Source organism: Hemitrygon akajei, chromosome 4, assembly GCF_048418815.1.
Source record: "Hemitrygon akajei chromosome 4, sHemAka1.3, whole genome shotgun sequence".
NCBI lineage: Eukaryota > Metazoa > Chordata > Chondrichthyes > Myliobatiformes > Dasyatidae > Hemitrygon > Hemitrygon akajei.
The window spans coordinates 87,833,577-87,845,046 of record NC_133127.1 but is presented as its reverse complement, the minus strand read 5'-3'; the positions used below and the strand labels follow the sequence as shown (position 1 = coordinate 87,845,046).

At 43.2% G+C, this 11,470-nt stretch overlaps 1 protein-coding gene and 1 non-coding gene across 4 annotated transcripts in view; both read left to right on the top strand.

The window, feature by feature from the left end:
- The first annotated feature begins 2,197 nt into the window (after window positions 1-2,197).
- Window positions 2,198-2,268, top strand: trnag-gcc (transfer RNA glycine (anticodon GCC)). Its single transcript has one exon. It is a non-coding gene; the product is annotated as a tRNA-Gly (tRNA).
- A 788-nt stretch (window positions 2,269-3,056) lies between these two features.
- The window catches only part of LOC140726516 (transmembrane protein 144-like), a 60,472-nt gene continuing 52,058 nt past the window's right edge, over window positions 3,057-11,470 (top strand). The window contains exons 1-3 of one of the 3 annotated variants that reach the window (XM_073043011.1): window positions 3,057-3,142; window positions 3,735-3,851; window positions 10,290-10,421. In XM_073043011.1, the coding sequence (XP_072899112.1) occupies window positions 10,325-10,421 (97 nt within the window). In that variant the 5' untranslated portion in view covers window positions 3,057-3,142; window positions 3,735-3,851; window positions 10,290-10,324. Of the gene's footprint in view, window positions 3,143-3,439; window positions 3,464-3,734; window positions 3,852-10,283; window positions 10,422-11,470 lie in introns of those variants that run through there. The other 2 variants (XM_073043009.1, XM_073043010.1) reach the window with 2 other exon arrangements.

The window sequence follows — 11,470 nt, the reverse complement described above, 5'->3', positions numbered from 1 at the left end:
AACCCACCTCACCACCACTACTTCATTATTTCTTGTCAGTCATCTTATGTAGAAATACTCCTGTACAAACGATTTATTTAAGCTAATCTTATGTAGTTATATTTATTGTGTTATTTACGTTTATGTTATAGAAACAAAGAAAACCTACAGCACAATACAGGCCCTTCAGCCCACAATGGTGTGCTGAACATGTGTGTGTGATATATATGATTTTATGATATATAGGTACAATGTCTGAAATACATCTTATGGAAATGTTTGTTTGATGAACTTCAATAAAAAAATAAATTACAAAAAAAAATTACTTAGGGTTATCCATAGCCCTCTATTTTTCTAAGCTTCATGTACCTATCCAGAAGTCTCTGAAAAGACCCTATCGTATCCGCCTCCACCACGGTCGACGGCAGCCCATTCCACGTACTCACCACTCTCTGCGTAAAAAACTTACCCCTGACATCTCCCCTGTACCTACTTCCAAGCAGCTTAAGACTGTACTTCCTAAGAAGGTTGGCGTCATTCAATGTCTGTGGTGAGATGCTGAAGATGTTCTATAGGTCAGTTGTGGAGAGCGCCCTCTTCTTTGTGGTGGCGTGTTGGGGAGGAAGCATTAAGAAGAGGGACGCCTCACGTCTTAATAAGCTGGTAAGGAAGGCGGGCTCTGTCGTGGGCAAAGTACTGGAGAGTTTAACATCGGTAGCTGAGCGAAGGGCGCTGAGTAGGCTACGGTCAATTATGGATAACTCTGAACATCCTCTACATAGCACCATCCAGAGACAGAGAAGCAGTTTCAGCGACAGGTTACTATCGATGCAATGCTCCTCAGACAGGATGAAGAGGTCAATACTCCCCAATGCCATTAGGCTTTACAATTCTACCGCCAGGACTTAAGAACTTTTTAAAAGCTATTATTAATGCTTTTGAGATAGTGATTTAGATGCATATCATATTTTTTACTGAGTTAAGTATTGTATGTAATTAGTTTTGCTACAACAAGTGTATGGGACATTGGAAAAAAGTTGGAATTTCCCCATGGGGATGAATAAAGTATCTATTTATCTATCTATCTATCTATCTGTGCCCTCTCCTGTCAGCCCTGGGAAGAAGACTCTGACTATCCACATGATCAATGCCTCTCAGCATCTTGTGAGGTCACCTCCCATCCTCCGTCGCTCCAAGGAGAAAAGGCCAAGTTGCGCTGCATCGGACCTGGAGTAACAATCGTTTCTTTCTTGCTTACACCTGGGTGCTGATGAATGACAATCAACAATCTTGAATACTGAAAAGTTTATTACTATTCACAGGTGATGTGAATAAGTTTACCCCTCACGCACAGTCTTATGTATTACATATACAACATGCCAATGTATTTCAAAATATTTGGGAAAATTCTTCAGTCTCCAAAAATATTGCTTAGCCGCTCCGTAATAAACCGTTTCTCCCGAACCCCACACCTCCACCGCCCACAAGTATAGCGCCTAGCGTCAGGTTGTTTTTTTATATTGCTCCATCTAGATCAGTAAGAATCTACTACAGCTATTTAACTTTGTCATCTACATTGATATAATATTTATTAAATACGGAGTTATGAACAAAATCACGATTACCCGTCGGGAATTGAATCCCGTCGCCCGCCTAGTAAGCCAAGGACACTATCCACGAGCATGAAGGCTGACAAAAAGTATGATTCACTGGTTTATATTGATGGTGTATATTTTATTGATAATTTCTGGGTAGGGAGGGGGAAGAGAGGAAAGAGATGAGTATTCCCAGCATTTACCATTTTTGTATCAGATTCCATTCTTTTTAACGCCATTCACGCATCGGATGCCAAAATCTCAAAACAGACACTCGATTCTTCGAACCATCACATTAAGAGATTACAAGTGAGATAGCAAAAAAACGATTTAAAGATATCCAATCTTCGGGTGTGGTGTAACCCGACCTAGAGTGGGGGGAATCACCTTCGCTCGTCTGTAATAGGGAACAAACTTAAACTGTGACAAACAAGGGAATATCCGCAAATGCTGGAAATCCAAGCAACACACAGATGTCTTACTATCGGTGGTCCAGAAGTAGTACTGCAATTCTACCAGTGAACCACTATTCAAACTGTTCTGAAGAAGCTAGTAATGTGTGCATACTGCAATTCTACCAGTGAACCACTATTCAAACTGTTCTGAAGAGGCTAGTAATGTGTGCATTGGTGGTTCAGTGGTAGAATTCTCGCCTGCCACGCGGGAGGCCCGGGTTCGATTCCCGGCCAATGCAATAGCTACTTTTTGTACAACAAAAGAGAGATAACTTTGTTTTATGCAACTGTTTAACAAGTGTTCCTGTTTCTATAGAGGCTAACTCTTTCTGCTTCAGCCCGACCATCCAGCAAAGAAGGCTATTGTACTTTTCAAGGCGACTTTGAGAACATCTTTGACACTGGAGATTCTGTAGATGCTGGAAATTCAGATTTACGCACATAAGCTGCTGAAGGAACTCAGCAGTTCAGGTAGCATCTACGGAGAGGACCAGGCTCACGATTCGAGCTGAGAATCGAGATCAGGACTTACGAAGTTTAATTCACCATAATAAAGTGCATTACCGCCACCTACTGCTTTGGAGTGTGAAGCAAATCAAAGAGACTGAAAGTACTATACTGTAGTGTGCACTAAACATGAGGAAGTCTGCAAATGCTGGAAATCCGGAGCAACACACACAAAATGCTTGAGGAACTCAGTAAGTCTGTTGAATTCCTCCAGGACCACCCCCCAAAATAACTCAAATAATATCACAAAGTTTAATGCTTTTCAGAAAGTCAAATACGCACTTATCAGAATCAGTTAAAATACATATTAAATTTGATAATGATGCCCTAACAAACTTTGTATGATAAACTTTCATCAGGACTGGAAAAGAAGGTGAAAAAAGGCAGAAAAAGGAGGGGGGAACAGGTAGAAGTACAGGCTGGAAGGTGATAGGGGAAGCCAGGTGAGGAGGGAGGGAGGTGGGGAAGGGCGAAATGAAAAGCGTGGTGGTGATAGGTGGAAAAGATAAAGGCTGAAGAAGGATGACTCTGATAGGACAGTTGTCCATGGGGCAAGGGAAGGAGGAGGAGCACCAAATGAGGGTGATAGGCAGTTGAAGAGAAGAGGTAAGAGGGGTGAGACATTGCCGGAAGTTGGAGGCTAGCCAGATGAGGTGGTGTTGATTCTCCAAACCTCACCGGGGCAGTAGAGAAGACCATGGGCCGACGCGTCAGAATGGGAATGTGGGGTAGATTTTAAATGGTTGGTCACCGGGAAATCCTTATTGCGGACCGAAAAAAAATGCAGCGGAGGCCGCTGTGGAAAAAGCGGGCGCGTTTGAATTGTTTTTTTTCTGCCTCCCTTACAAATTCTTAATGTGATGGTTCGAAGAACTGAGTGTCTGTTTCGAGAATTGGTTAAATAGCGTTAAAGAGAAAATAAACATGGTAAAAACTGGGAGCAAGTTGTCGATTAAAAATACGTTATCAACATACATAATCAAACTTTAAATTAACTATTTGTGGGCCCTGATGCCACGGGTTAATGTCCCTGCCTTACTAGGCGGGCGAACGGGGTTCAATTCCCCGACTGGAAGGCGTGATTGTTTTCATTATTCGTATTTAATAATTATTTACAACGATCAATGCAAAAGTTAATTAGCTGTGGTGCATCCTCACTGAGATGGAGAAACTTTTAAACAATGTTTTAAACAATCAGATGCTAGACATCGAGAGGAGGGGGCCGGGCCATCGCGCATTCGCCACGGGAACAGCTGAGCCTTAAGTCATCAGCGCGGGTCACATGAACGACCCGTGTTTGACCGACTGAGAGACGGTGAGTGTCCCGGGAGAAAGGATATGGCTCGGGGTGTCGGTGTGAGGGGAGCCTGGTCGTGTTTACTACCCGTTAACCGGATAAATCGGCCTTTATGTGGGCAGTTCTACCTTCGAACTGAGGTTGCAAACTGACTGAGTAACACCTGCCCTTTGCTAAGCTCGCCTTCCTCTCTATTCTCTGAGATGTCTCTCCCTTGCTATCCGGCGGGAAGTTAAGAAAATAGAATCACGGCTTGTAGGAATCTCCGTTCCATCCGTCAAAAGCGGAACAACTCGGTGGCCAAATATTTTAATTCCTGTTACCATTCTCGTTACCACCTGGCAGTCCTTGGCCTCTTGTACCAAGGTGAAGGCACCCTCAGGGTGGAGGAGCAACTCCTTATATTCCGACCGGGCAGCCTCCAACCTGATGGCATGAATGTCGATTTCTGGAAATTTTTTCTCCCCTCCCCCTCCATTCTTCACTCCTCACCTGCCGATAACTTCCCCCTGGGTCCCCTTCTCCCATGGTCCACCCTCCTCTCCTATCAGATTCCTTCTCCAGCCCTTCACCTTTCCCACCCACTTGGCAAGCCTCCTTGCCCACCCCAACCCTTATTCTGGCGTCTTCCCCCTTCCTTCTCAGTCCGGAGGTGTTGCTGTTTATTCTTTCCCATAGATGCTGCCTGACCTGCTGAGTTCCTCCAGCATTTTGTGTGTGTGTGTGTTTTGGTTGCTTTGTATTCCCAGCGTCTGAAGATTTTGTCATGTTTATGATATGAAACTTGCTGGTTCTTTGATATGATACGCTTCTTCCAGTTGAAGCCGAGTGTCTGAATTTATGAAGTTTTGGAACTTCTGTGGGGGCACAGCCCATTTCAGAGGCTTGAATTTGTTTTCAGTTGACAAGGAATTTTCACCCTCTTTGGCACAGCAATGTTGCTTTAATAATGTCAGAGAGAATACCCACAACTATCAGCTACCCAATTTTACCAACTCAATTTTCAAAAATTCTCTCTCGTGTTCTCAAGAACTTACCCACCGTCCATTCCCAGATTCTGCCTCTTGGGACAATTTATTACCTAATAACCAATGTGAATTTGGAACATGCAGTAACTTGGTGTCACCCAGAAGAAACCTACATGTTCACAGTGAGAAGTGCAAACTCCACACAGACAGCACCCAACATCAGGATAGATTCTTGCTCTCTGCTGCTGTAAGATGGACTCAATAATTTTGGCATCAAGGACAGGCCTTTTGAGAAGTTCTTTTGAAGTGCTTCTTCCAAAAGTGCTGATTACCTCACTGACCTTGGATCATAGGCTACGTCCACACTACACCGGATAAATCCATAACCAAAGCGTTTTCTCTTCATTTTTTACCCTTCGTCCACCCTAAAACGGCGTTTTCATCCCCCAAAACCGGAAAATTTCAGAAACACTCTCCAGGGTGTGTAATTTTGAAAACGGTGGATTGGTTGGAGTAGTGTGGACGGGGTAACCGGAGAAATCTAAAAGTGCTGTCATGATGTGCTGGAACAGATGGTGGCGGCAGCACGACATTTCATTGTTTTCTTGAACACAACCTAACAATTTCAGAACAGCCGGCAACGAGACTGAAGCCAGAAGAGTTAGAAATGTACTCACCAAATACTTTGACCCATAACTTACTGAATAAATAAGTATTATACTCACTTTGCCCTATTTTCTGTCCTTGCTCGTATGAAGGTGGTTTACCTACTTATGCAAGTACTTCTCTGACAATAGATGTGTGATACAGGATAATACTGATGCAGACATGTTTTATACATTTAACAAGGTGCTTTATTAATGCAACAGAGTTAGTCAGTTTTTCAATGTTCGTCGTCAGCCGGGTCAACCTGTCCATGAACTCCCTGTCGGTTGCCTCCGTACGCTCCAGTATTTGTTTTTTTTTACTTTTAAGTCCTCCTGCGCGAAAGCCAACAGCTGCCGGCTTTTAAGTTTTTCTAGTCTGTAACTACACAAACACGCACTTTCACGGTGAGATTCGACACCAAGCATGTCGCTTGTTTTTGGTAGATGTGTCCTGCACGTGCGCAGTAGGAGGAGATTTGCCCAAATATCCTTTTTAATGTGGACAGGCATTTTTTTTAATGCACAGAGTGGACACTTAACATTTTTACACAAAACCAGTAGTTTCAAAATTATCTGGCCTAGTGTGGAAGTGGCCATAGCTATGAGTTGGGTCCTTGTGTAGTTGAATCAAATTGTCCTGACACCACTGAAGAGTCTATGTGGTGTTTATTGGGTCTCCTGTAATAAGCCTCTCTCTGCCTTGAGGCCTTGAAATCTGCATAACAAAAGCTTCCTACTAGCTGGCCCTTGCTGCACAGCACTACAGATCTCAAAACCCTCAGACAAGAGCAATAAAGAAAACAAAAGGTCCTCCGTAAGACCATTTTATACACTTTTGGAGTAACACATTCAGCTGTGCCTGAATCAGCCTTTGGCCATTTGAGGGAAAAGTTATTACAACAGAACATTACAGGCCCTACAGCTGATTATGACATGTCAACATATTAACCTACTCGGAGATCAAATAACCCTTCCCTCCTACATAATCCTTCATTTTGCTATCCATGTGCCTATCTAAGAGTTTCTTAAATGGCCCTAATGTCTCTGCCACCGGCTCAATGAGGCATTCTGCACACCCACCACTCCCTGTGTAAAGAACTTGAATCTACCCCTATTCTTTCCACCAATCACCTTAAAGTCAAGTCCCCATATATTAGCTATTTCTGCCCTGGGAAAAAGTCGGTTCATGCCTGTTATCATCTTGTACACTACTATCAAGTCACCTCTCATTTTCCTTCGCTCCAGGGAGAAAAGCCCTAACTGGCTCAACCTTTCTTTCTTTATTAGACCTGCCCTCCAGTCCAGGCAGCATCCTTGTAAATCTCTGCATCCTCTCTAAAGCTTCCACATTTTGATGAGCCGACCAGAACTGGACACAATATTCCAAGTGTGGTCTAACCAGGGTTTTGTAGAGCTACGCATTATGTCATGGCTCTTGAACTCAATCCCTGGACCAGTGAGGGCCAACACACCACATGCGTGACAGCTTTGTGGTATCTGTGGACCTGGATCCAAGATCCCTGTATTCCTTCACACCGCTAAGAATCCGGCTATTAGCATTAAAATTCGACCTTCCAAAGTAAATCACCGCACTTGGTGAGCTCCATCTGCCACTTCTCAGCCCGGTGCTGCATCCTGTTGATGTCACGTAGTAACCTACGACAGTCTTCTACATTATCCACAACTCATCAACCCTCACACCATCTGTAAACTTACAAACCCACCATTCCGCTTCTTCTTCCAAGTTATTTAAAGCAAAATCATGTAGTGCAGGGGTCCCAGAACAGATCCCTATGGAATGTCACTGGTCAACAACTTACAGGTAGAATAGGCTTCATCTAAACCACCCTGTCTTCTATGGACAAGCCAATTTTGTATATACACAGCCAAGTTTCTCCTAAATCTCATGCCTCATGACTTTCTGAGTCCATGCCTTACCAGAATCCATATCTACCACATCCACTGCTCTACCTTCATCAATGTGCATTGTCACATCCTCAAATAATTCGATCAGGCTCGTAAAGCATGAACTGCCCCTCACAAAGCCATGCTGACTATCTGTAATCAGACTGTACTTCTCCAAATGTTCATAAATGCTGTCTCTAAGAATCACCTCCAATAATTTGCCCATCACTGATGTAGGGTTCAGTGGTCTATAATTCAGAGGTTTAGCCCTACTCCCTTTCTTGAACAAAGAATAACATTTGCCACCCTCCAGTCTGGTCCTACTCCTGTGACCAGTGAGGATACAAAGATCATTGCCAAAGGTTCAGCCAGCTCTTTCCTCGCTTCTTGTAGTATCCCGTCTGGCCTCAGCGACTTATCTATTTTAATACTTTTCGAATGTTCCCGCACGTCCTCTTTCTTAACGTTGACGTGTTCCAGCATATCAGCCTGTTTTACACTGTCCTCACAAATGTCAAGGTCCCTCTCACAGGAAAATATTGAAGCAAAGTATTCATTAAGGACCTCCCCTACTTTTGGTCATCCATATGTGTAGAAAGCCTTGGGGTTTTCTTCAGTCCTACTCGCCGAGGCCTTCCCATGGCCCCTTCTAACTCTCCGAAGTCCATTCTTCAGTTTCTTCCTGGCTACCTTGTAGCTCTTTCTAGGCCTGTATAATCCTTGCTTATTGAACCTTAAGTAAGCTTTTTTCTTCCTCTTAACTAGATGTTCCACATCTCTTGTCAGCTATGATTTCTTCTTTCCCTGCATCAATCTGACAGACCTATCCAAAAACTCCCTACAAGTGCTCCCTGAACAACCTCTGCATTTCTGTTGTGCATTTTCCCAAGTACATCTGTTCCCAGTTTATGCTCCCCAATTCCTATCTAATAGCATCATTATTTCCCGCATCCCAAATAAATAATTTCCCATAATATCTGCTCCTGTCCCTCCCAGGGTTATAGTAAAGATGAGGAGGTGGTGGTTGCTGTCTCTGACATGTGCTCTTACTGAGAGGACTGGCACCTACCCTGCTTCATTGTCTACCACCAGATCTAATATGGCCTCTTCGCTAGTTGGTCTGTCTACATACTGAGTCAGGAATCCTTAAGAAGCTAACAAATCCTGCCCCATCTGAACTGTTTGCACTAAGGAGGTGCCAATCAATGTGAGGGAAGTTGAAGTCCCATGGAAAAACTGTTATTTTTGCACCTTTCAAAAAACTGCCTCCTGAAATCTCCCAAAATATTAGAAGACGAGGATCTCAAACCTTGTGCAGCGCTTGTTGTCTAAGAGCAGCAATGATCCATATCCTGTGAGATGAATTAAGGAAATGGACTACTTAGAGCAGGTGCTTCAAAGCACTGGTGAGGTACTTCCAAATATTCTACAAAATCGTTCAAATCCAATGAAAAGGTCAGCTAAAGACATAAACCTCCTCTACAGCTACCAAACCTCTTTGCTTGCATGTTCAAAGCCATCCTCTCGAAACGGACCACTTTAAGCTTCTACATGACAAGAGATTATCAGGAGGATTGGGGAATTTCTTTAGGGATATTTTCAATGCTGCCTTGAAAAAAGCCCAACATCCTCTTTGCCTTATGGGTTCCCTGGAGTGTATCAGATCAAAAATGACAAGAATTGTCAATGATAGTAATGATTATCTCAAGTCTCTTCGTTGTAAGCATGCAGAAGTCTAGTTGGAATGACAGAAAGAGTGCACCACCTCTCATATCACCTACGGACCATCCCTACTCCTGTTCCAAATGCAGCAAGGTGCAGATTTCACAATAATCTCATTGGGCATCCAGAATTCAAGAGATTCACAATTCACTATCAGTGGTGCCGCAGCAACAACCTGGCACTCGACATCAGTAAGCCAAAAGAGCTGATTGTGGACTTCAGGAAGGGTAAGACAAAGGAACACATACCAATCCTCATAGAGGGATCAGAAGTAGAGAGAGTGAGCAGCTTCCAGTTCCTGGGTGTCAAGATCTCTGAGGATCTAACCTGGTCCCAACATATTGATGCAGTTATAAAGAAGGCAAGACAGCTGCTATACTTTATAAGGAGTTTGAAGAGATTTGGCATGTCAACAAATACTCAAAAACTTATATAGTTGTACCATGGAGAGCATTCTGACAGGTTGCATCACTGTCTGGTATGGAGGGGCTACTGCACAGGACCAAAAGAAGCTGCAGAAGGTTGTAAATCTAGTCAGCTCCATCTTGGGCACTAGCCTACAAAGTACCCAGGACATCTTTGGGGAACAGTGTCTCTGAAAGGCAGTGTCTGTTATTAAGGACCCCAGCACCTAGGGCATGTCCTTTTCTCACTGTTACTATCAGGTGGGAGGTACAGAAGGCTGAAGGCACACGCTCAGCGATTCAGGAACAGCTTCTTCCTCTCTGCCATCTGATTCCTAAATGGACATTGAATCTTTGGACACTACCTCACATTTTTTAATATACAGTATTTCTGTTTTTGCACGTTTTTAATCTATTCAATATACGTAATTAACTTGTTTATTTCTTATTATTTTTATTTTTTTCTCTGCTAGATAATGTATTGAATTGCTACTATTAAGTTAACAACTTTCATGTCACATGCCAGTGATAATAAACCTGATTCTGATTCTGAATTGAGTAGAAGCAAGTTCTCCTTGACTCTTGAGGGACTGCCCAAGAAGATTGCAACGACTAAGTTTTTCTCTGTTAATCAAACATATCAATGTTTTGCCATCTAAACACACTTAAGCCTATGAAAATTCAGCTTCATAACAAGGTTTGGAATTGCATTGCCAAGTTATTGTTTCCCAAGTAATGTAGGTGGTGCTTTGTTAACTGTAAAAGTATTTACAAACACTAATTTTAACAAAAAGTTTCCCTCAGTTTCAGGTATTTTCTGTGTCCTGTTACACAAATCCGATCAAATGAGCACCCGGGCACTTTGGGCAGTTGTGTACAGCATTAGCATAATTTTCATAGCCCCAGCCATCAGCTATCAAGAAAATGGTGATATCAATTCTGGTGAGTAGAAGATTGTACATAACTGATACATTGGCTTCACAGCTGTTAAATAATTATACTACAGGACTTGTGATAACAGGACATTCAGAGCTGACTTATTCCAGTTTCATCTTCCACCTGGAACCGACTGGGTCTGACTGAGCCGTTCGGTGCGGACTGGGAACTAGCGCAGATCCCCCCTCTTATGTGATACTGACCCACTTAGTGTAGGCCCGTCAATTTCAATCTCACTCCTTTTACTATGCCACTCAACAGACTGGCTGCAGGTTTCATCTTCTACCTGATATGAACCATCTGAAGCAGCTTGAGTTAATTTTTCAACTCTCCCCGGTACAGGCTCTTGTAGAAAGCTGACTGAGTGTACAGATAATAAGCTGCAGATGATCATAAACGATTATATTTTAGTTTTCTGTAATAGTGCAAGTGTTAGGTCTGCTTGTTTCTATAAATAGCTTCTACCAACTCACCTCTACAGTTCCCGGTAAGGTAAGAGTAAATGACCAAATTGTGACTATAAGCAGTTACTCTGCTGGATTTGCAGATTGGAAAGGGTTCAGGCATTCCTAATCTTATTTTGCAAATGGTGCTTCCTGCCAGTAGGGAAGTATCAATCACATCAAGTTTAATTGTCATTCAAACCATACACAAATACAGCCAAATGAGACAGCTTTTCTCTGGGGCCAAGGTGCAAAAACTACACGCACATTCAAAATAACAAGAAACAAAGAACATAGTCACGTAAGAAAACACATTTTTAGTCCAAGAGCCTGAACAGCAAGTCCTGTAACTTGATAGTTCCCGGCAGTCCAGCCTGTAATTCCACTGATCCAACACTGGAGGGCAGCACCAAAGGTAGAGGCCGAACCCGGACGCCACGCTACAACGCAAGCCCGAAGACAGCCAAGGCGACACTGCTGTCTCCCCACCAGACAAGGGAAGCAGGCTTGCGGCGGTCTTGTGATCGCAAAAGACACGTCCAAGACAGTAACTCAGAGTTTCACTGCAAGTCGAAGACACCAGCACCAGTGTCTCCCAAGTAGCAGGCAGCA